Source organism: Rhinolophus ferrumequinum, chromosome 9 (assembly GCF_004115265.2).
Source record: "Rhinolophus ferrumequinum isolate MPI-CBG mRhiFer1 chromosome 9, mRhiFer1_v1.p, whole genome shotgun sequence".
In the NCBI taxonomy this organism is placed as follows: domain Eukaryota; kingdom Metazoa; phylum Chordata; class Mammalia; order Chiroptera; family Rhinolophidae; genus Rhinolophus; species Rhinolophus ferrumequinum.
Window position 1 is genome coordinate 21,592,219 of NC_046292.1, and position 25,642 is coordinate 21,617,860.

General features: G+C 43.8%; 1 protein-coding gene and 1 pseudogene across 1 annotated transcript; both read left to right on the forward strand.

Annotated features, from left to right (window-relative positions):
- Nucleotides 1-685: 685 nt before the first annotated feature.
- Nucleotides 686-8,770, forward strand: LOC117027048 (antizyme inhibitor 2-like; the record flags this gene model as incomplete). Its single annotated transcript, XM_033114479.1, is given in 8 exon segments — nucleotides 686-733; nucleotides 736-822; nucleotides 1,318-1,490; nucleotides 2,098-2,232; nucleotides 3,380-3,545; nucleotides 4,069-4,216; nucleotides 7,223-7,323; nucleotides 8,444-8,770. Coding segments are annotated over 8 exon segments (1,185 nt in total), but the record flags the coding sequence as incomplete, so codon positions are not given.
- Nucleotides 8,771-23,844: 15,074 nt separating this feature from the next.
- Nucleotides 23,845-24,434, forward strand: LOC117027049 (60S ribosomal protein L9-like; annotated as a pseudogene).
- The last annotated feature ends 1,208 nt before the right edge of the window (nucleotides 24,435-25,642 follow it).

The window sequence follows — 25,642 nt, forward strand, 5'->3', positions numbered from 1 at the left end:
CAGTGGAATGTCGGGGATGAATACCTCCCTTGGGACCTGAAGCAGATTGGAGGCCCCTCTGGAAGCTCATGGCCGAAGGAGATCACCACCCTGGGGCCTGGGGAATCCACCAGACAAGTGCTCCTGAAGAAGATCCAGGAGCTCTCTGATTTGGTATGGAGGTAGAGGAAGGAATGGGAGAGTGGGGAGGGGAACGGATGGAGTGAGGAGCAGAGAGGGTAAGTCCCTGCTTTAGGTGGGCACAAATTACGAATTTCTGTGTGTGATTTTCTACATCAGTTTTACTAGGTCTTACTTCAAGGCTCTGTTTTGTGGGGGTTATGGTTTAGTTCTAGTGCCCCCACCACCACATGGGATTTTACCCTGTGCCACGCTACCAGGTTGAAAGTTGAAGCCGTCCTATCCCGCACTTTGGCCTACAAAGATTGTTGCCCTTTTGTGCCCTGTTGTAAGATTTAGAAGATATGCTCAAATCTCTCTCTGCCGTGTACTTGCTGTATGACTTTGACAAAATACTCAAATTTTAAAACCTTTGTTACTCATCTCTAAACTGGCAATCATGATAGTACTTACCACATGGAGTTGCTTGAGGATTCAATGAGAGACCTACTCCCAGTCTTCCCTCTCTCTCTCCCTGCCCTGGCAGGAACAACAAGGGACCCTTCATGGTAGTTGACCTGACATATTGGCCAGTCGTCATCAGACCTTCTGCCAGGCCCTGCCAAGAAGTCTTGCCCTTCTATGCAGTTGAAATGCAACAACAGCCCCTGGGTTCTGCGTGTCCTGGCCTCCCTGGGTACCGGCTTCGACTGTGCCAGCCAGGTGAGCCGGGGCCCGCTGCCAGTTGCCTCATTCATAGATCTCACAGTTCCTGTGGGGAAAAAAAGGCCAACTGCCCGGGGTCCTGGAGTGGGGACTACAGCATCTAGAACAGTGGCAGCCAAATGTTGTGCTCGATTGTTTGTTAAGGAATAAATGAATGAACTGGGAGTGGTCAACCTTCCACTGGTCCACATGACAAGTGTGGACAGTCTGAGCTAGAGAGTAAAGGGAACAGACGCTTTAAGCCATAGACCCTGTCCCTGTCCTGGCCCAGCCATTTCACTTGAGCCTCAATTTCTTTGTCTTTAAAATGGGGCCAACTATATCTTCCTTAGAGTAATCTAGAAGCTTAAATATCACAATGCATGCCCAGAGCAGTGCCAGGTACACAGTTGTGGTTCAGTCAAGGGCAACTCCTTATAGCCATGGTTCCTGTCCCCAAAGATCAGGGGAACAGCGAGGCCAGCCCACTACTCTGACTGTCACCCATGCCAGGTGGAGCTGGAGCAGGTGCTGGGTCTAGGCGTGGCCCCCTCACGCATCATCTTCGCCAACCCCTACAAGGCCATCTCCCACCTCCAGTATGCTGCCCGCCACGGGGTGCAGCTCCTGACCTTTGACAGTGAGGAGGAACTGACCAAGGTGGCCCAGCACCACCCCAAGGCCAGGTGAGACCAGCAGGGGTGCAGGCAGGTGCGAACAGCAAGCCTGGGGCTCCAGTGGGTGGAATTGGGATTCAGCAACAAGATGAAGGCTGTTAACATCCAGTGACTGGGAAAGGTCTAAGCAGCAAAGTACGAGAATTTGGGTCAGGCAGCCCAATGCTTTTCCTAATGCTCATTAGTGGCAAATACACACTGCCTATGTCTGCATAGACACTGGGCAGAGACTGGCATTAGGAGTTCTGGCATCAGCCAACCTCATGGTAAAAGCACTCACATTGGAGTTAGGGAGACCAATGCTCACATTTCACATTCATTTCTCATATTTCTGTGGGCTTGGGAAAATTATTTAACATCTTTCATCCTGTGACGGGGGGGCGGGGTCTGTAGAAGGTGTATTTATTATTTTATCCTTTTCCTGCTTTTTCTTGCCTGGGCAGAAGTCTGTAAGTAGTGGTATATTCCCTCCTTGGGATCTGTGTCTGGACAGTCCGGAGGAATGAGGCAGGGGTGGGTGGGAAGGAGGAAGGGTGTTGGGTGGGAGGCATAAAGCATCCAGGCCTCAGGGCTCATGTGTCTAAGAGCCCCTGTCACCCTCACACCCTTCTTCCAGGCTTGTCCTCCGGCTGAGGACCAAGGACAAAGAGAGCATCTTCCCCCTTAGTGACAAGTTTGGGGCCAGCCTGGAGGTGTGTGAACACTTGCTCAAGTCTGCCCGAGACCTGGGATTGACTGTGGTCGGAAACAGGTGAGAGCACTGGCTTTCCCTGCCTGCGAGGCCAGGGTCCTGTTCTCTGCCGCCTGTCCCCAGCCTTTGATTTATTGGATGCCCTCTGGTCAGCGTGACACCTCTTGGCCTACCAAGGCTTCATTTGTCCTCATCGAAGAAGCTGGATGTTATCTGGGACTAGGGTAGGGCAAGCGAGGCACTGGCCTTGGGTGCAAAATTTAAGGCGACACCAAAACAGCTCATATTCTAGATGATAACATTTTAATATAGCATTTTAAAAAATCAAAATTGATGCAAAAAAAAATCCATGATGAGAAAATATCAAAATTGTAAATAAAGACAGGATTGGCATTTCTACCTTTTGCCTCCAGTTCCAATTACTGTTACCAATCTTGTTTCTACTTGAAGTTATTTTTGTATTTTATTCATCATGGACATTTTTTGCATCAATTTTGCTTGTTAAAAGTATTGTATTAAAGGGATGGCTGGATGGCTCAGTTGGTTAGAGTACGAGCTCTCAACAACAAGGTTGCCAGTTCAATTCCCGCATGGGAAAGATTGAAAACAGCGACTAGACTTGGAGCTGAGCTGTGCCTTCCACAACCAGGTTGAAGGACAACTATTTGGAGCTGATGGGCCCTGGAGAAACACACTTTTCCCCAATTAAAAATATAAAAGTATTGCATTAAATATAACTTATCCTGATAACTTGCTGTTTGGAAGCCCCCTTAAATTTTGCAACTGAGGAGAGTGCTTCACTTGCCACACCTTACCGGCCACTGCTCTGTTCATCAGCCCACCCTGCTCGAGTTCTCTGAGATTCGGGGTTCTGATCACATGCCTTCCAAAGAGGAGAAGGGAGTCATGAGGTTTTGGGAGGGAGCAGCTAAGAGAGGTGACCATTGCACAACCACAAGAGCCCCAGTTCTCGTGGATTGTCATGTGGGATGTGTGTATCTCTGTGGATACGCACGTGTGCATGTATAACCAAGGTTGCATGTTTCTGTGGGTACCCACGGGCTCCAGTGTAATCAACTGTGTCTCAGTGTCTGTATCTGTGCTGGTTCCACATTTTAACTGTGTCAGTGTTTCTGAATGTGTCTCTTCCTACTGACCCTTGTGTTTCCACATGTGTTTCTCCATCTGTCACTCAATATGTGTTCAGCTTCCACGTAGGCTCGGACTGCAAGAATCCCCAAAACTTCACACAGGCCATCGCCGACTGTCGGCGCATATTCGAGATGGGCCGTGGGCTTGGGCATGACATGAACCTCCTGGATATCGGAGGAGGCTTCCCTGGAGTGGAAGGCTCTGAGCCTGAGTTCGAGAAGGTAAGAAGGAAGAGGGAACCAGGGTGTCCCAGCCTGGGTTACAAGACCGTGTATGTGTGTGTGTACAATGAGCTTTTGTAACTGAGGCATGTGCCTGCATGTAACTGGATTTGTCTTTGTTGAGAGGTCTCTGAGTCTGCTTACATGGCCTGTGTGCATATACAAGCATGTGTGTATCTGGCTGTGTCTTTCTTTGGATGTGTTAGTTACTATCGCTGGTTAAGCTCCAGTCAGACAGGAGTTTGGTTACTATCCCCCAACCCAGGGAACAATCCATCTTTCCTGATCATGTATTGATTCAAATGGTGGCAGGTTCAGACTCTCAAGGTGCTACAGCCAAACACTTGCTGTATGCCCTTCAACAACTTCCCCTTTCTGGGCCACAGTTTCAACCTGTTTTCTCCCCAGTAAAACAGGGATGATGACACTTCCCCAGAGTGTTGCCACAGAAGTGAAGAGAGACAATGCAGGTAAAGATCCCGCATAGGGTCTGGCCTTATAGTGGTTGGGTCTGTCCCGACAGATGGCCAGAGAGATCAATGCTGCCCTGGCCCAGGACTTCCCCGAGGGGACTGGTGTTGAGGTCATCGCAGAGCCTGGCTGCTTCTACGTGGCATCTGCCTGCACGGCTGCGGTGAACATCATTGCCAAGAAGGCTGTGCTCGAACCTGGTGGGTGCGCCAGGCCTGGGCAGGGCGGGTACTGTCCAGGCTCATCCCCAGGCCCTTGGTGCCGCACAGGGAGATAAGCTTTGGTTTTAGGAATAAACCTGTTAGTGTCACTATTTGATTGTTATTAAATAGACTGGAAGGGAGGGAATGAGGGCCTTCATTCTTCCTGAGCAGACGATGAATTTGTGTTGTTTATAGAGGCAAAGTCACAAAAGGCACAGACACCCCTGTGCTTGTGTGTATCTTAAATTCTTCGAGAAAGCGTTCTCTGACAGGTGCAAATTTTTATAACCAAAAATAGAGCGAGTAAATACAAATTCTTACAACACATATGTGAAGGCAATATTGTCATTATCATGGCCTGATGGTTAAGGGTGACATTTGTAGGGTCACAGTAAACCTTCAAGGTCAACCAACCCAGGAGACTTTTTCCATTCTTTATGTGTTATTTTCGGGGCAGGAGTAGGGTGGGTTGCTGTTCTCACAAAGGGAGCTAAGCAGAAACTCAAGTGCATGAGGAGATAGAGATGGATTAGTGCACTTTACTTTGGGGCTTTATGATAACTGACAAATATTTCTAAATCATTAATCTCCGTCCTTCTTTTGACTCAAAGCTTTGTAATCCCAAAGGCACCTATGTCCACTGATTTCGTTTGTTCACCGAGTGTCTCATTAAAGAATATTGTGATATGGGACATATGATTTCAGCCATCATTTAACAAAAGTCTAAGTTATAAGGGTTTGGGCTTATTATTTTTATTTCAGTAGAAATGCTGACAATTATTAAGAATCTGTTCTGTGTGAAATACGTACGTTATCTCATTTTTGCTCAACAAAGCTGTGAGGTAGTTTGGGGTCACTTCCATTTCATAGGTAGAGATCTTGAGGCTCAGAGAGAAGTGACTTGTCCAAGGCAGCAAAGCTAGTTGATGACACAGCTGGATCCAGGTCTGTCTGATTCAGATGCACTTAGTGTCACTATTAGTGACACTATTAGTGACACTAAGTCTCTTAATTTGCTTTGAGTTGAAGTTAAAGATGTTTATCGCCCTAAGAAATAAAAGTGGTTCCAAATATACTCAGTGTGTGGTTTTATGCAGATAAACATGGTTGCCTATAAAAAAAAAATCTGAGGAAAAAAAAAACAAACACATAAGGAAAAAAAAAATCTGAGGATCAAAATAAAAATGATTATAATAAGTACAGCAGAATAATCTTCAGCTAAATATTAGGTTGGTGCAAAAGTAATTGCGGTTTAAAAGGTTAAAAATCATTGCAAAAACCGCAGTTACTTTTGCACCAACCTAATATTTAGAAGAAAACTGCAAAGATGACGAAAGGGTTGAATGTTAACACCAGCTGTAAAAATTAATTGATATCATGACCTCCAAAGGAGAGGACATTTGTGTATTTGCAGACACACCACGCAGAGCTGAGCTTTCAGCCGATTGCTCATGACCAATTCTCATGACTAACTGGCTTAGTGACAACTCGGGCTGTGGCCTCAGGAGACAGGGTCAGTGAGGACAGCTGGGAGAGAGTGGACAACAGGGGTGACTGCCAGCTGGGAGAAGATCACAGAGAGAAAACCAATATTCAGAAAGATAAAATGCCCACAAGTTATAATGCCCCAAATGTTCACAGAAATTAGTTTAAAAGATTCAAGAGAGCAATGCTCTAAGGACAGAGTAAGAATGATTGTGAGAAACTGGCTTGGTAGGAGGTCATGTCCAAGGGATCTAGGGATCATGAGTGACCATCAGCTCACCATGCATCCGGAGTCTGATGGAGCTCAGACGAAGCCACCACTCACCTGCTTCAGCAACATTACTAGAGGCAGAGTATTTGATGGAGGGAGGTAAGAATCGTGTTGTCCTCTGTGCTCGTCAGAGTTGCATACTGTTTTTTAATGTAACTGGGATTTGTTTTAACCAGGTAATGTAAGACACAGAAATAACTGTCTTAAAGGAAGAAGTTTTCACTCGTAGTTCTCTAGAAATAGGAGTCATGGCATTTGATGTAGGCCACGTGGAAAAGTACCAGGGTGGGTCAGGAGGCAGGAGAAGAGGGAAGGCATGGGTGAGAGCCTTTATTTGGTTTTTGAGGGAAGGAATGGGAGAGGCAGCTAGGCAGGTTTGGGATTGGCTAGTTTGAATAATTTCAGTGGGATCTGGGATGTAAGGACTGCCCCTACTTTCCTGGTCCTTAGTCCTAGGATGGTTAGAGCTGGAGGATAGTGGTTTAACCTGTGAGAGCTTAATAAAGGAAGTAGTTGGCAGGTGTAGACCCTGGACAGGCTGCTTTGCATATGAAGGCGCACTTGCAGGGCTGTATTTTGCTGGACTCTAGGAATTAGCCCAGGGAAGAGCAGTCTCTCCAGGGTTAGCAAGGCCCCAGATGCCAGAACATCAAGGATAAAGAAAATTTAAAAATATGGTTAAGACAGGCACCTCTTTGAGGACAAATGAACAAATTAGCATATCCCTAAGGAGCACCCATAAATGGAATCGTGTCGTGAAAATCTGTTTTCTCCTGGTTTTGCATCACACAGAAGTTGCTCAGGGAACCTGGTCTAAGGTGAGGGCAGAGGACCTGGGACCTGACCCGGGGACAAATCCCAGCCCTGCCACATTCTCCTGTGCGACTTCTAGCAAGACTCGCCTGTACAGTAGGGCTCATTGTACTCAGAGCATAGTTAGGAGGATTAAATAATTTAATACATGTAGAGAGCTTAGAACAATGCTTGGGCCATAGCTCTTTGGATATTAGTTATGTTGTGATTAGTTAGTTATGCTGTAGCAGCAGCACTCTGACAGGGAGGCCGTGGGAGCCCAAAAAGCAGGCCATAACCATGCATTAGATCAGGGAAGACTCCTAGAGTAGGAAACAGGGATTATCTAGTGGCAGAGGGACTGGGCCACTCCCAAGGGTGCTGGGCTCAGTGTTGAGGGTCAGTGGTGAGCCCTGGCTGAGCACACTTCAGTCCTGCCCTCTCCCCACTCCCAGGAGGCCACCGGAAACTGTTGTACTATCTCAATGAGGGACATTATGGCATCTTTCGTATCTTCCTCAGGGATCCTGTCCCCAGGAAGCCCATTGTGGTGAAGGTAAGGGGGCCCTTGTGTGGCTCCGGCACCTCCCTGACCCCCAGAGCACCGAGTTCAGCCCACTGCCCTGAGAGGCAGGGATGCCAGGTGGAGAGGGGAAGGGTCTCAGATTATCGATGGCTTTGCAGATTGTCATACCACATGCATGTACAAGGGTGTGCAAATGTGCCTACATGTAGCTACACGTGCTTATCTGTGTGTGTGCGTTTCTGTGAGTGAGTCTGTCAATTTACACTTGTGCAGGTAGGTGGATGGACAGGTGCTATGTTTCCCCCAAAATAAGACCTACCGCGAAAACAAGCCCCAGTTAAGATCGTCAGCCAGATGGACGCATTTTGTACGTATGATGATGTTCCAGAAAAGACGACATGACTGTATTTGAATAAATGTAGATTGTTGTACATGAAAAAAATAAGACATCCCCTGAAAATACACCCTAATGTGTCTTTTGGAGCAAAAATTAATATAAGACCTGGTCGTATTTTTGGGGAAATGTGGTACGTGGGGCTGTGTAGGTCTGCATGCACATCTATTGGCTCTGTGTGTGTGTGTTTCCATGTGCTCTCCCGTATGCCTGCGTGTGTGTTTCCAGAATCTTTGAATGCTGGAGATGCAGGAGACCTAGGAAGCAAGGAGGTTCTCAAACATTGCTTCACAGTAGAATCGTCTGGGGAGCTTTAAAAACCTCGATGCCTAGGCCACGGCCCAGACTATTAAAAACAGAATTTCTCTGGGTGGCGACCCTGGCATCAGTCCCTGGTTAACAACTCCTCAGGCAATTTCAATGTGTATCCCAGTTTGAGGCCCAGTTTTCTGAGTGAATATCAAATAAAAATCTTCCCGTTTTATAGATGGGAAACAGGTCCCATCTGTTTCTGCCCTTGTGAATTGGGCGGGGCTGGGATGTATCACTCCAATATAAGCTCAATGAGGGCAAGGTCAAGGATAGTCCTGGCACTTGGGACTGCTCAGTAATGGGCCAGTATGGGTGACTGACAGTGTCCTTGCTGGTACCTTTTCACCCGTGCCCAGGGGCATGCCCTGCTGGGTGTGGGATGGGGGGACGGCATGGAGGGGATGGCTCCTCCTTCTCTGATACCCGACCTCTGTGTCCCTGCAGAAGCTCTGCTCAGAGGAGCCCATCTTCCCCTGCATCCTCTATGGTCCCACATGCGATGCCGGTGACAAACTGTTCATGGAGGAGGTGCAGCTGCCCGAACTGGATGTGGGCGACTGGCTCATCTTCCCATCCATGGGAGCCTACACATCCGTCATGAGCTCCACTTTCAATGGCTTTCTGCCTGCCGCCATCTGCTATACCATGGGACCTGAGCTCAGGTGTCTGCCGGGGAGGGCTCTCACCACAAAGAGCTGTGGGCTGAGCTCCGGGGTCCCGTGGTGTAGCATAAATACCCTACTCCCCACGCTGGCCCCAGCAGAGCTCTGACTGACCTTTGACACTGTCAATGGGGTTGGCCCTGTTACTGCCCGTCCACAGGTAAGTCCAAGGGAGCCCACCTGGGCGGCTCTGACAGCTCTGACAGCTCTATGTGAGCAGAGGCAGGAAGCCCTATGCCCCCCGCTGACCCTAGCCCCATGGCCAAGCCCCCCACTCAGCTCTGACCATTTTGGGCTGTTCCCCAGTTTCCTCTTCAGATGTCCCTTCCCTACCAGCCTCAGGCTCCTTCACAGCCTCTGCCCCAACCTAGGGTTCACTCCCTGAGATGGTGGAGGGGGCTCTAGACTACTCCTTTACTGGCACAACTTTTCCGCAGGAGCTTGCTGGAGATAGCGCCTTAAGCTGAGGCGTGGCTGAATGGAAGAGCTCCAGACACCTGGGTGCGTCCAAGTGGGGAAACTTGAGGGCAAAGGTGGGGCTAGGGGTGGGGAAGAGTAACTTGGAAGCAGCAGAGATTTGGGTGCTTCTGAAATGATGAGGCAACTTTTAAGGTTCAATACTGTTTTTTTCTTTCAAAGTCAGCCTGAAGCCTAGGCTAGGCTCCTCTGGGCAGCTGACCCCACCCTCCCTGCTCCTTACCCCTGGGCCTGGAGTGGGTAGGGCTGAGAAACTGTGCTATTACAAGGAGTGCCCCCTGAGGGCCTGTCCTGAAGGTGAGGCAATCTGCATGGCCAGTACTCTGGATTCTTTTGTCCTTCCTTTCATTTCATTAATGACCCCTACGTTGCTCCAGAAAGGTTTACCTGAACCATAGGCACCCACCCAAGTGGTGAGAGCACTGGTTTTGGAATCACACGGGACTCGAGTGAATCCAGGCTCCACCACAAACTAGCAGTGTGGTCAGAGCCTCAGTTTCCCCATCTGTGGAGTGAGGATGATATTAGTATCCTCCTCACAAGGTTGTTGAGGAGATTAGGTCAGACAATGGGAATCCTCATTCAAGGTCAGTTCATGTCCAGGCCTCTGGCTGGCCCTGATCCTGGGCCCCTCCTGCTCAGAAACCACTCCCTGCCCCCATGGTCTGGGTGTCCTCAGGGAGCACGCACAGCATTTGGCCACACAGCTAATGGGCCAGGCATGTGGGTACCGCAGACCTGGCCTTGACCTTACGACATCCCCAGGTTGGGAAGTTGGATGGACAAGGTGTGGATACAGCCAACTCAAAAATAGGGCAGATTCTGGGCGGCCGGTTAGTTCAGTTGGTTAGAGCGCGGTGCTCTTAATAACAAGGTTGCGGGTTTGATCCCCACATGGGCCACTATGAACTGCACCCTCCACAACTAGACTGAAACAACTACTTGAACTTGACTTGGAGCTGATGGGTCCTGGAAAAACACGCTTAAAATAAATAAATGATTAAAAAACAAATAGGGCACATGCTACTGTGTGTCCCCAGGTACACTAAAACTTTAAAAACAATATGTGGGAAATTCTGAGCTCAAAAAAGAGAATGTGTCCTACAGAGAGGAATGTGGCAGATGTGGGGGTAGGGACACATTAGATGACCTGTCACATTTCTGCAGGGAGTGAAGGGGAGTGGTCCCCACAGGCCACTTACCTCCTGTGCCCTGTGTCCTTTTTAACCTTCACCTAATGAGACTTCTGTGATCCCCAGCTTCTGCAAATGGTTCTTCCCATCCACCAGAGTCTGCTCCAGCAAGCTTGCTTCTGCCTCTACTACTCAGCCAAGACCAAAGGAATCTTCCACTATCCTTGGGCTAAAGCGATTTCTCTCTTGGAAATCTGAGGAGAAGGGAAGGGCTGCCTGTGTCACCTGAGGAAGCCAGGAGGGTCAGGCAGCCTTCAGATCATGTGTTCGTCATTCATCTTCTCCCAGAGCCAGAAATTGATGGTGAAAATGTCCACTCCTACCCCCACAGAGGTGTCTGGAAGTACAAATATGAGTGGGCTTTAGGGAAACATAAAGTTTTATTCATATGCAAGAGCTGCTAGTGTGTTTTGTGTTTTGCCCTATGGGTGCTGTCCTGAGGGATCATGAATACCCATCCGTCCATCCATCCATCCATCCATCCATAAAATAAAATGTGAAGGCGTAGTCTGTGCCCTAGTTGGTGTCACGGGTGACACGTGATGAACAAGATAGGCAAGAACCCATGCTCATGGAACTTACTTCCAGTTGGGAAAAGACAGAGCAGAAAAAAATCCATAAAATAAGTGATAAAATGGAGTGGAAGCAGTAAGTATTGTGAAGAAAAATGAAAGAGGGAAGGGGATAGTGAAGAATAGAGGACAGTGCTATTTTAGGTAGAGGAGCTACGGAGGTCTCTCTGAGCACTTGGCATGTGAGCAGAGACCTGATGGGAGCTGTGTGGTTAGCTGGGTCAGCATTCTAGTATTAGAACAGCAAGCCCAAAGGCTGTCTCCTTCCAAAAAAAGGCAAGGAGACTCGTGTGTGAGCAGAGTTGAGTGAAAGGAGCTCTTGGGAGGTGAGGCAAGAGGAGGGTCCAGGGTTTAATCTTGCCAAGCCCATCGTAACTCAGGGCTTTGGCTTTGTTTGAGGGGGCAGGCAGGCCGTGGTGGGTATGAGCAGGTGAACGCAGTGAGAGAATGCACAGAGAACTGCAGGGGGCTCCTGCCAATCCCTGCAAGTGCTGGGTGGTCATGGTACAGGTGGTGAGAAGGACCAGGCTCAGGACAGGCTATAAAAGTTGAGTCAAGAGAATTTGCTCATGGGTTAGATGTGGGGTGTGGGCAGAGAGGATTCAGGAACGACTCCGGGACTTTTGGTCCGAGCAGTATACAAATAGGGATGCTGGGGAGCAGAAGCAAGTTAGGAGGGGTTCAAACTGAGAGTTCAATTTGGGGCAAGTTAGGTTTGAGAAGCCTACTCAACTGCCAAATGGAGTCAGATGAGAGCATCCCGTCTCAGGGCAGAGGTCAGGTATGAACACGGCAGAGAGAGATGAACATGGGCACCATCCACAGTGGATGGACCTTACATCTCTGGCGCTACCCAGCCCAACCAGGAAGTGAGAATCGATAGAGAAGGCACAAGTCATGGAAACTAAGAGAAGAAAAACGTTTCAACAAGGAGGGAACCCTCAACTGTGGGTGGGAGAAGTGAGGGCTGAAAATGGAATCGGGAAACGAGGTCATTAGTGATATTTACCATGGGGTTTCAATACCAAGGAAGGTTGTGGAAGTGGGGTCCAGAGAGGATGGTGGGGAGAAGTGGGGATAGATGAGTGTGGGCTCCTCTTCAAGGGAGCAGGAAATGGGAGGGTGGCTGGATGAAGGACAGGTAGGGTCCTGGAGGGTTTCAGATGAGAGGTATTATTGCTTATTCATTGGCTCATGGGGAGGATTGATAGAGGGGAAGAGGATGAAGATGCAGAATAGACAGCAGAGAATTCCAAGAGGACAATCCCTAGGTGAGTGGGAGGTGTTAGCATCCTGTCTGCGAGGGGAGGATGTGTCCCAGATGGGAGCCGGGACAGTGCCTCCCAGGACAGGAGAGAATGCTGGGTCAGTCAAGCAATGTGGGGTTCTCTTCTGATTGTTTCTTTTCTCAGTGAAGCAAGAAACAAGGTCCTGGCCCGAGAGGGAAAAGGCAGGAGGGGGTCTTGGTGTGTTAAGGAAAGGGGCAGAGATGGGAAAGTCACAAGAGTGGGAAAGTGAATGAACTAGTGAAATGGGGTTGCACTGTTCGGCCAGGTGCCCATGTTCAGTTATGTGGAGGCAGGTGCAGAATTGGGGTGGGTGGGGTGGGGGAGAGCCAAGGGAGGTGGAGACTGCTTGGAGTATGAGGTCCTCATGGGGGTCTCCACAAGTGCATGGTCCACCTACAGCTGGCTACCCCAAGGCTTTGAGGCCCCTGCAGTACTCAAAGCCTTTTTCTGACCCCGTATGCTGTCCATTCTTTTTTTCTTTTTAAGGAGGGCGCAGCTCACAGTGGCCCATGTGGGGATTGAACCAGCAACCTTGCTGTTATCAGCACCATATTCTAACCAGCCACCCCCCACCCCCCCACCCCCGTCGTCCATTCTTTATCTGCTGGAGACACATAAGGACCTAAGAGCTCGTAATGACACCCCACTTCAAAGAAGGAAATGACCTCGGGCTACCTAGCTAGTAAGTGGCAGAGCTGGGATTTGAAGTCAAGTGTCAGTTCAGTGTTCGGGCAGCCGGGGCATGCGCACTATGTTAAGAAAGTCTTGCATCCTAGATGGTGAAAAAAAACAAGCCTGGCTGTTGGGGCATTAAACTTCCTGTGTTTTGTGCCCTGGGTGGCCCAAGCTGCGTTATGGTTCAACCATAGTGACTTGCTGCCACTCACTGGTCATTATCAGTGTTGCACTCACAGGAAACCAGGAGTTGCTTAGCTAAGGATCCTGCCTGACTGAGTCCAACAATTTGTTGAAAAGGTCTAGAAAGGAGTTCTCATCCCTCTGTGACAAAAGAGAAGATGGCGCTCCAGAGAGGTAACTTCAAAAAGCCATCGGCACTTGCCGACTCTATCCATTCAGTTGCTCATCTATTCAATAAATATTCATCAAATATCTACCCTGTGTGTGCCAGATACTGTTGTAGGCACTGGGATTAAGCAGGATATAAGACAGGAGAGATCATTGCATTTCTAGAGCCGCCATTCCTTGTGGAGAAGAAGGGGGAAAGGACAGATACTAAACTAGTAAATAAATCAGATGATAGATTGTGATAAATGCTGTGAAGGAATCAAAAGAGAGAGCGACTGGTGAGAGTGGTTGGGAGATAACATTTGAGGAGATACCTAACGGCTGGGCGGTTTAGAGAAAGACACTCCAGGAAGAGGAAAGAGCATTGCAAAGGCCCTGAGGCTCTGAGAGGTCTGGGCAGATTCCAGAACAGATGGAACCCACTGATGTCTCAGCCCACGGCTATCCATGTAGAACACGCAGAGGTCAGAGTAACGTTCTTTCAGGAAAGTCATGCCATTGACTTTCTCTCAATTAGTCCACAGCCTCTCTCAGCCCAGTCTGTCCTTGAAGCTCTCTCCTCTCTTGGCTTGTGTGACACCAACCTCTGGAGGTAGAAAAAACAATGATTATTCTCCTGTGAAAACTAAAGCTTAATAATCAACATAGAGATACTATTGGTTTGAAGGAACCCATTGACATATTGAAAGCTAGAGCAGGAAATACTGGCCTGCAGAGTCAAAAGTCAAGGTCGACATTTCCAGGACCTGGGACAAAAACATGTAGGAGAGGATTAGTTGCTCAAGATGTAATCAGTCTTGTTTGTAGTTGTTGCCATGTTATAAGTGTGTGTTTGTGCCCCTGTCCACTTGTGGTGAGCCATTCTTACAAGTAAAGTGAATATTTATGTTTGCATGCATAATATGATTATGCCTTATTCAAATCCTATGAGTGGTGTTCTAAGAATTAATACATTTTGGAAGCAAAATAATTCCCTAAATTGGCAATTTCGACATGTTACTCCAACACTACCCAATTAATGTTAGCTGGTGAGGAATGAGTGAAGAAAACAAGATGAAGTCGTCATAGCTAGGCTGACTTAAAATGGAGTCTGGATAGTGAAGCTGACAAAACTGGTTCTGACCACAGGGGCTAAAGCCTGAGCAATAGATTTCATTTTACTTTGACTAGCTTGAGGACTTAAACTTTTGAATTTTTCAGTTGTGTGTCAATGCCTGGAGATATATAAATTGCTATAGATAACCCTCTGAAGGATTTAGGAAAGAATGAAGAACTAAGGAAAGAATGTTCACGTGTCCAGATAGCCTGATATCCATCATCCAGATTACCGGTCATCTGAAAGATTATCATCAATTGGTCAGAACCAATTCAGAGGCTAAGAATGAAGAACTGATTCTCAAGAATTTACTTTTTGGGATGCCTGGTTAGCTCAATTGGTTAGAGCGTGGTGCTAATAACACCAAGGTTGCCAGTTCAATCCCCACATGGGCCACTGTGAGCGGTGCCCTCCTTAAAAAAAAGTTTGCTCTCAACTTTTCTCTTTTCTTTAGAGCACTCTGAGTCTTACCTAGTACTGTTTCTAATTCTCAAATCCTAAGACCCTTGAATAAAACTTTGCCATTTTAAATTTCAACAAAGCCTCCTGATTCATTTACGCTAGGTTGACACTGGCATTTTCCAGTGTTTGGATGTTTTCTATAGACTACAGTTCTTTATAAAGCAAAATATTTCATCTTGAAAAAAAGGAAAATTATATGAAGCAATGTGTACACTAATACCCAGCTTGAAGATGTGTTCAGACACACTCTTAATTCAACCAGCATCGGTGCAAAATGAAATAAGTTTTTCTACATCTAAAATATTTATCATAAAAACAAAGATCACGGCAATTAATACTTTGTGTTTTAAATTTTCATTCTGAGAATAACTTCTAAATAATAAATATTGTGATTTCATTCCATTTTTAAAATAATTTTTATTTGGCATTACCTTGAGTTAATGTCCTCCCTTTTTAATGATTTTTACTATCAAATGTCTATATAAGGTAGAGGTCATTTTTACATGTTATTGAAAGATATCTTGTCATATTATATTGACTTGTAATAATAATAAGCCATGTATTTATTATTATGTGGTGTTTTTTTTTGAAACAGAAAACCTCTGAAATGTTTAGTATCTCCCTCTTACAGAAAAATGTTCATTGTTTATTATTATGGTCAATCATTACATTTTTCAAAATCCATCAAAGTGTTAGGAAAAATATAAAATAAGAGATTCCTGAGAAATTCCTAAATTTCTGATACGTCATACCCAACTCCCAAAGATTAGTATCGGTTGGGAATGTGGAAACACTTTTTGAAGTTTTAACATCTCTCAGCTATGCATCCCATCCCATCCCCAAGGCCACTGCTCTAATTGCCAGACCTCTGTCATTTCTTTTGCCCTTATGAGTCAGCCTCCAGCCTCGTCTAACTCATCATCCTCCACACTGCCAGAGGGATCTTTCTAAAGTAAAGATTCTGCTTGTCATTCCTCTGAGAAGTCCTTTCCTGGCTCCCCATACCTTCACTAGTGTTTTTCAAAATGCATCCTCAGCCGACTACATGAAACCATCTGGAAGTTTCTTAAACGGGGCAATTTGGGGAGTCTCATTCAAGTACATACGAATCAGAATCTCTGGGATTTTTAAAGCCTAGGAATATGCATATTTAACATCTTCTGGGTGATTTTTTGAAAACCTTTTTTATGGTTAAAAACAATACAAATACAGAAAGCCATATAAAACAAATGCACAGGTTATTGAACCGTAATAAGGTAAACACCCCTATCTGCAGTCAAAACCGTGGTACCCACCCCAGAAACTCTCCACGTGCCCCCACCCCATCATAACCCTTTCCCACCCTCCACCAAAAGCAACTGTCAGCCTGACTTTCACTTTGCCTGTTTCTTGTTTATTTTAATGTGTCATTAAATTTTGTTTAATCTTTGGTTCTCTTTCCGTCTTTTTTCCCTCTCATAATTTATTTGTTAATGAAACCACATCATTTGTCTTGTAGAATTTCCCATGGTCATTACTAATTGCACCCCCATAGTGCAGGTAGCGTGTTCGTCTCTCCTCTGAATTTCCTGTTGATTGGCAAGTGGATGTAGAGGCTTAATCCAATTCTATTTGGGGTGGGGGCAGGGGAGCAAGATTAGTTTTATAGGTGATGTGTGTTTGTCATCAGGTGGCTCATCTTCTTGTGTTTTCTTTCTCTCATCTCATCTCTCTCTCATTTCCTGCCCCACATCTGAGATCAGTTCATATATCTTGAGTAAACACCTAGGAGTAGAGTCGGTAGTTCACAAGGAAGATAAATGTTTAACTTTCTAAGAAGCTGTTAAACAGTTTTCTGAGGTGGTGTACTTATTTACGCTCCCACCAGCAATGTATGAAAGTTCCTGTTGCTCTAAATCCTCACCAATATTTAATGTTGTTAATTTTATTCTATTTTAGCTATTCTGGTGGTATGAGATGCTATTTCACTGTGGTTTTAATTTGAAGTTTTCTAACTACTGATGTTAAACATCTTTTCTTGCGCTTATTGGCCATTTGTGAAATGTCTGTCCACGTCTTGTTTCAATTATCTATTGCTGTGTAACAAACCACCACAGAAGTTGGTGGCTTAAGACAAAACCATTTATTCGCTCACTATCGTGCACTCTGAACCAGGCTCATCTGGGCAGTTCTTTTGCTCCATGTGATGTTGGTCGTCTGAAGGCTCAGCGGGGGCTGAAAATCAAAGATGGGTGAACACACGTCTGGTGCTTCAGCTGGAAGCTAGAACAGCGGGAGGCTGGCCAGGTATCTCTCTCCACAGGTTTCCTATTGCGGTAGCCACATCACTTTCCGGGGTGGCTCAGAGTTCTAAGACGGAAATTTAAAGAACACAGAACCCAAGTTTCAAGCGCTCGTCTTCTTGCATGATGTTAACTAGTGCCCCACAGGCCAAGATAAGTCACACGTTGACTAACTCAGTGTCTAAGCCCAGAGGTAATGAGGGTGGACTATAGCAGGGCGTGAATACAGGGAAGCATAGTTCATTGGGGGCCACCAACGTACATCTACCACAAATCTTTTGCCCGTTTCACATTGGATTGTTAGTCTTTTTAACATTGTTTTAGTTCTTTACGTACTCTGAATGCAAGTTCTTTGTTAGATATAAATACGTATTGTGAATATTTTTTCCATGTCTGTGGCTTACCTTTTTATTTTCTTATTAAAGATGTCTTTTGAAAACACAAATTTTTAATTTTGATGAAGTCCAATTTATAATTTTTTTCTTTTATGGATAATGCTTTTTGGATTCTAAGAAACTTTTGCCAGTCTCAAGGTCATACATATTCTCTGTGTTTTATTATAGAATATGGTTTTAGCTTTTTCATTTGGGTTTATCATGGCAAATTAATATTTATTTGTGGAAAATGACAGGGATTGAGGTTCATTTTTTTCCATATGGATACCCAGTTGCTCTAGCACCGTATATTATAAACTTTTCTTTCCCTAATGAATTAACTTGGTATGTTAGTCAAAAACCCATTGATTCTATATGTGTATTTGTTCTTATAGTATTTTTATTTCATTTTCCAATTGATTGTGACTAGTATACAAAAAAATCCCTTGATTTTTTTGTATATTAACTTTATATCCTATGACTTTATTAAATGCACTTCTAATTGTAGTATGTTTTTTTGGGGTTGTGTAGTGGGGGTAAACCCCATAGGGTTTACAATGCATGCAATTATATGGTATAAAACAATGACCATTTTATGCCTTTTATTTCTTTTTCTTTTTTTACTTCTTTTTCTTGCCTTATTGAACAGAACTTTCCAGTATAATGTTGAACAGAAGTGATAAGAACAAAATACTTGCCTTAAGGGAATCTTAGGGAAAACCTATTCACTATTTCTCCATTAAGTATGATGGGGTTTTTGATGATGTTTTAAGTATATAGCTTTTTTTGTTTTTTAACTTTTATTGGGAAACAGTGTGTTTCCCCAGGGCCCATCAGCTCCAAGTCAGTGTCCTTCAATCTAGTTATGGAGGGCACAGCTCAGCTCCAAGTCCAGTTGTGTTTTCAATCTTTAGTTGCAGGGGGCGCAGCCCACCATCCCTTGCGGGAGTCCAACCGGCAACATTTGCGGTTGAGGGTCCGCACTCCAACTGACTGAGCCATCCTGCCACCACAGCTATATAGTTTTTTATAAATGCTTTTTATCAGAAGTTACCTTCTAGTCTTCCAAATATTTTAAAATTAGTGTTGGAATGGTGTATCTCTTTTCATCCTTTCGTTTCACCTTTCTGTATTTTTGTTTGTGTTTCTTATAAATAAAATATAATTGGACTTTTTAAAAGCCATTCTAATTATATCTGCCTTTTAATCAGTTTGTTTAAACCGTGTGCATTTAATATAATTACTGATTTAGTTGAATGGAGGTCTACCATTTGTTTTTCTGTCTCATTCTGTTCTTTGTTCATTCATTCCTCCATTATTTTCTTCTTTTGAATAATCAAGTAGTTTTTATTATTCTATTTTTTTCTCTATTAGTTTCTAGTTACACACTTTTGCAAAATTCTTTCAGTGATTAATCTACAGACTTAAATATGCATCTTTGATCTATGACTATATGTTTTAGACAATTCAGGCTGCTGTAACAAAATACCATAAACCGGGTGGCTTAAACAACAGAAACTTACTTCTCACAATTCAGGGAACTGGGAAGTCCAAGATCAGAGCACCAGTATGACGGGGTTCTGGTGAAACCCCTCTGCCTGGTTTGCGGGCAGCTGTCTTCTTGCTGTGACCTCACATGACAGAGACAGGAAGCAAGCTCTCTTGTATCTCTTCTTGTAAGGGCACTAATCTTATCGCAAGGACTCCACCCTCAGAACCTAATTACTTTCCAAAGGCCCCATCTCCAGCTATCATCACATTAGAGATTAGAGTTTCAACATATGAATTGCAGCAGGGGAATACAGACATTCAGTCCATATCACAGTATTACAGACTGAAATTTATTGTAGCATTAAATTTACATGTTTACCATTGTTTTAACATGGCAAGAACCTTACAACAGTTCAATTCCATTTACTCCCTTCCACCTTTTGTGCCATTATTGTATGTTTTATTTCCATATGTTATAAACCCTACAAGACATTCCTATTATTGTTTTATTAGTCAAGTATTTTATGTTTGCCCACATAGTTGTCCTTTCAAATGTCCTTTATTACTTCCTGAAGGTCTGTGCTTTCATCTGGGATCATTTTACCCCAGCCTAAAGAATTTCCTTTAATATTTCTTGTAGTATAGGTTTGCCAGCAATGCATTTTCTCAGCCTTTTCTTTCTTTATACAAAAATGTCTTTGTTTCACTTTATTTCTTGAAGGATTTCCCCCCTTGGTATAGAATTCTAGATTAGCAGGGTTTTTTCCCCTTGAACTTTAAAAATGTCGTTAATTGTCTCTGGATTCATCGTTTCTGTTGAAATGTGGGCATCAGTCTTGTTGCTTTACAGATAATGTGTCTTCTTTTATCTAGCTGCTTTTAAGGTTTTCTTTTTGCCTCAGTTTTCAGCCGTTGACAATGATATGTCTAGGTGTTGTTTTCTTTGTTTTTATCCTGCTTGGGTTTCACTCAGCTTCTTGAATTTGTGGGTTGCTATCTTCCAACAGTTTTGGAAAATTATAAGCCATGTCACTTCAGATATTGCTTCTGCTCCAATTCTCTTTCTTTCCCTTCTGGGATTTCAAATACACAAATGTTAGACGTTCCGACTATGTCCCACATACCTTTTATGCTCAGTTCCTGCTTTTTTTTTTTTTTTTTTTTTTTTAAAGAGTTTATTTGAGCCAAACTGACAACATATGCCAAGGAGCAAGATCTCAAGTGTTCCTTTGGATATTTTCCATTCAACTGTCTTCAAGTTTTCTAATCTTGTCCTTTGTCATTCTGTTATACCCTGTCTTGTGGTAAACACATCCAATAAATTCTTCATTTCGAGTGTTCTATTTCTCAGTTCTAGAATATTTTTTTAAAAGTGTATTCTACTTCTATTAAAAATAGACGATCTCTATTTTTAAATTCATTTTATCAATTTTTTCTTCTATGTTCTTTAACATATTATCAGTTACTTTAAAGTTCTTGTCTGCTAACTTCAATATGTGGATAATTGTGGTTCTGATACTATTGTCTTTTTTCCCGTCTTGATTACCAGTCATGCTTTCCTGATTCTTTTCTGTCTGGTAATCTCCAATACATGATATTGTTCGAATTATAAATTATCCCAATATGATGATTGTGTAGTGGCATCTTACTGTGGGCATGCATTTCTTTGATTATTAGTAAGGTTGAGCACTTTTTCATATACTTATTTGTCAATTTTGTGAAGTGTCTGTTACCCATTGTTTGATTAGATTGTCTTTTTCTTATTGATTTATAAGTGTATATAAATTGATACATCCTCCTGATGACTTGATTTGTTTATTATATACCGTGGTTCTCTCTATTCTTAGTCGTACTTTTTGCCTTAAAGTCCACTTTGGTTAGTAGACCTTGCCCAGAGGAGACTTCCACTTCCCTTAACTCATTTGTATTAATTATTGGTTATCCTAGACGTTATAATCTGCACACTTAACTTGTTCAAGTCTGGAATTACTCAATGCATTTACCCAAAATAATACAAAAGCCTTACAATATCTTAATTCCATTTTCCCACCTCCTGACTCATGTATCATTTTTGTCATGTATTTTTTTTTTTAAGATTTTTTTTTTATTGGGGAAGGGGAACAGGACTTTATTGGGGAACAGTGTGTACTTCCAGGACTTTTTCCAAGACAAGTTGTTGTCCTTTCAGTCTTAGTTGTGGACGGCGCAGCTCAGCTCCTGATCCAGTTGTTAGTTGCAGGCGGCGCCGCCCACCATCCCTTGTGGGAGTCGAGGAATCAAAATGGCAACCTTGTGGTTGAGAGCCCACTGGCCCATGTGGGAATCGAACTGGCAGCCTTCGGAGTTAGGAGCATGGAGCTCTAACAGCCTGAGACACCGGCCGGCCCGTCATGTATTTTTAATATATATTATTTTCTGTTTTAAATACCACAAGACATTATTATTATTTTATACAGTCATGGTTCATTTGGATTTGCCTGCACATTTGTCATTTCATTACTCTTCATTCTTTCTAGCCTTTTTTACCTTCTATCTGTGCCCTTTTTCTTCCTACCTGAAATCTGCTGGTGGCATACTCTCAGTTTTTGTTTGTCTGAAAATGTCTTTATTTTGTTCTTGTTTTCAAAGGATTTTTCACTGGGTATAGAATTCTAGGCCAACAGAAATATTCTTTTAGCATATTGATGATAACCTTCTGCTGTCTTCTGTTTTCCACTGTTGCTCTTGAGAAGTCAACTCTCAGTCTATCTTGGTCCTTTGAAGTTAATCTTTTATTTTTCCCCAACAGCTTTTAAGATTTTTATCTTTGTCTTTGGTATTCTTCTGTTTCGCCATAATGTGTCTAGTTGTAAAAAAAAGTTTTTAATTAATAGATTTCATTTTTTTAAAGTGGTTTTAGGTTCATAGCAAAATTAAGTGAAAAGTACTGGGAGTTCCCCATGTCCCTCCCCCCCACACATATACCCTCCCCCACCACCAACATTCCCCATGGGTGTAGTGCACTTGTTACAATCAATGAACCAATACTGACACATCATTATCAACCAAAGTCCATAGTTTACATTACTGTTATTTGTATTATACATTCTATGGGTTTTGACAAATGTATAATAACATATATACACCCCTATAGTATCACACAAAATAATTTCGCTGCCTTAAAAATTTCCCATGCTCCATTTATTCATTCTCTCTCCCACCAAACCCCTGGCAACAACTGATCTTTTTATTGTCTTCATGGTTTTGCCTTTGCAGAGTGTTATATAGTTGGAATCATACAATATATAGCCTTTTCTAGGTGTAAATTTTTTTAAATGTGTTTTGCTTAGTATTTGTTAGGCTTCTGAATCTGTAAATTAATATATTTTGTCAGTTCTGGGAAATTTTCAGCCACTGATTCTTCACATATCACCTCTGCCTCATTCTCTCTCTTTACTCCTTCTAGGTTTCCAATGAAATAAATGTTAGATTTTTTTTTTCGTTTGTTCTCCAAATCTTTTACCCTTTCTTCTGTATTATTTTTTAATCTTTATGTCTCCTTACTATGCTCATTCCAGATTGTTTTTTCTGATCTTGCTTCCAGTTCACCAATTCTCTTTTCAGCTATGTCCAATCTGCTTTAAACTTGACATTGACTTCTTAATTTTGGTTATTGTATTATTCATTTATAGAAGTTCAATTTGGCTCTTTTCAAATTTACTGTCACTTTTTAGTTTCTCTGTTCCATGCAAATATTTTCAAGCTAGACTTTCATTTATTTAAACATAATTTTTTATATTCTGTGTAAAATAATTCCAGTATCTGAATTCTTTATGGATATTTTTGTTGTCTCTTATTTCTTCTGGTTCTTACCATGGGATTTTATTTTCCTAATTCTGTGAAAATTTATTTGTGTGATTAATTTGGAGCCTAGGCTGAAGGTACCTCCCTACAAAGGAGATTTTCATTTGTTTTTTCCAGGAGGCACAAATAATTTGGGGTCACTTCAATCCAAGTTCAAGGCTTGAGGTTACAGGTCATCCAGCCGATACTTAGTCCATACTAGGGCTAAGGCTGGTTTACTTCTGACAGTGTGGCTCTTTGGGATCCCACCTTATTATGGGGGAGGGTTTTCTGTACGATCCTTCACCATGTGCTTTAACTTTTATCTGTGCCCCTTGTCCAGGGGAGTCAGCAAAACAACAGTTCACATCGGCCAGAATCAGGAAATGCCCTCAGAGTAAAAGTGACTTTCCTACTTGGTTTATCTGTCTAAGTTTCTGTTTTCGCTGTTAACAGGGAAAACAGTTTCTGTTTTCAGTTTTGTTCTGTTAACACCTTACCCTCTGGTTAGACCACTATACCAGCATTTTTCGTTTTCAGTGGGAGAACTGATCTGAGTAAGTTAGCCTGACATTACCAGAAAAGAGAAGGTTGCTAGATCCCAGACTCCATTTTACAGAGATGGAACTGTGGGTCAGGGAGTTGAGGCCACTTTCCCACAGTCTTACAACCACTAAGACATAGAGCCAGGCTGTAAACTAAGGATTCTTACATCAAGTCTAGTGCTTTCCTCTCCACACCTTCTTTTGAGACTTGGTTTCTCCATGTCTAATGAAGAGGTCAGACCAGATGGTCTCTGAGGAACCACTGGACTCAGACATTCTCAGAGCAGGATTTCATAGTTTTTCAATCCTCTGAGACACACTCAGCCTCCTCCCTTGGACTTGCTCTGCTTAGACTTGAGGTCTAAGTCACGGAGAATTCCCAGATCAGCCCCAAGGGGGCAGTGGTGTGCAGAGCTCGCCCAGGTTCCGAGATGTTAGCACAGCCAAGGGCTTCTTGCTTCTCGCTGTCAGAGTAAAGGGAAAATCATTTAGCGTTGGATCAAAGACCCATGTCTCGCTTTTTTTTTTTTTTTTTGATTGCGTCCACTGCGAGGATGAAGACCATTCTCAGCAATCAGACTGTGGACATTCCATCACTCTGAAGGGACCGCACTTATTGGGGAGGGTCCCAGAGGCACCCTGCGGAGGGACTTCAATCACATACGTGTAGAGCTCAGTCTCCTTGGAAAGAAGATAGGAAGGAGCTGGCTGTTGTCCGCACTACGTAGTCACGTACAGAACATGACCAAGGGTTACATTGGGCGTCCGTTACAAGATGAAGTCTGTGTGTGCTCACTTCCCCATCAAAGTCGTTATTCAGGAGAATGGTTCTCCTGTTGAAATCCGAAATTTCTTGGGTGAAAAATACATCCGCAGGGTTCGGATGAGGTCAGGTGTTGCCTGTTCAGTATCTCGAGCCCAGAAAGATGAGTTAATTCTTGAAGGAAATTATATTGACCTTGTATCAAATTCAGCTGCTTTGATTTAACAAGCCACAACAGTTAAAAACGAGGATATCAGAAAATTTTTGGATGGCATCTATGTTTCTGAAAAAGGAACAGTTCAGCAGGCGGATGAATTAGATCTAAGTTGTCCAGCCAGAGAAACACCAAGATGTCGAGTGATTCCTCAGACTTATTTGTGATATTTTAAAGATGCAATAAATGTCATGTATTTAAAAAAAAAAAAAAGTCCCATGTCTCTTCTGCTTCGTTTCATTTGTCAAATTCGGGCAGATGCACGGAGAGAAATCATACTCTATCCCCACCCTTGAGGACCTCATGGTCCACTAAAACCTCTCCTACTTAAACTTCTGGCTGATTTCCCCACCTTCCTGTCTTTGCTCCTGCTGATCTCTTTCCCCCCATCATTGCGATTATATTTTCCCTCATTCTTACGGCTCAGCTCAGAAGCCACCTCCTCCCGGGAGCCTCCCATCAGAATTCCCGTCTCCTTTCCCTCTACCCTTAGCCCTGGTTCTGTATCTCCAGTTCCGTTTAGCCACGTGATTGTCTCATGCTCCAGACTGGAAGATCCTCAGGCAGGGCAGGGTTTCTTCAATTCTGGGCTCTCTGTGCCAGCCCAGGATACAATGAGTGCTGGAGGAAGGGAAGTGGGGAGGTCTGCTGGCTGGGATTTCTGGCAGAGCTGAAGGAAGTCAGAGCCCAGCAGCACCTAGAGGGCTCCACCACGGCAGCTGCCTTCTTTACCCCAAATCCCAAGGCATTTGGGTCCACCTTTGCACTTGCTGCTGAGGAAATGACAAGAGAAGCTTCCAGGGCTAAGAACCAGTATATAAAATGAAACCATAAAAGCACCAGAAGAAAACACAGGAGGGGTTCTGATTAACTTTGGAGTTAGAAAGACCACTTTATGACTCAAAACCAGAAGCCGTAACAAAAAAAGAACTATAAATGGCTTCTAAATTTTTTAAGAAATCTTCAGCCTTATTCATAAGAAGATAGCCACAAACTTAAAATACATTGAGATTCCATTTTTCACTTATCAGATTGGCAGAAATCCAAGTTTGATAACATTCTTTAGGTGACACTGTGGAAAAACAGGCATGTGCATCACTGCTGGGGGAGGGGAAATTCTTCAGCACAGCCCCTGTGGGGGACAAGATGGCAATATCTATCAAAATTATAAATGCACCTGTTAGGCAGAATTCTAGGGTGACCCTCATTGGCGTTCACTTTTGGGTGATCCCTTGTATGTGACTGGAATCTGTGAATATGATGAAAATATGAACTCAGTGATTATGTCCCTTATATGGCAAAAGAGATTTTGCAGATATAAGTAAGGTCCTAAACCACTTGATTGTAAGGTAGAGAGAAGACCCTGCATGGGCTG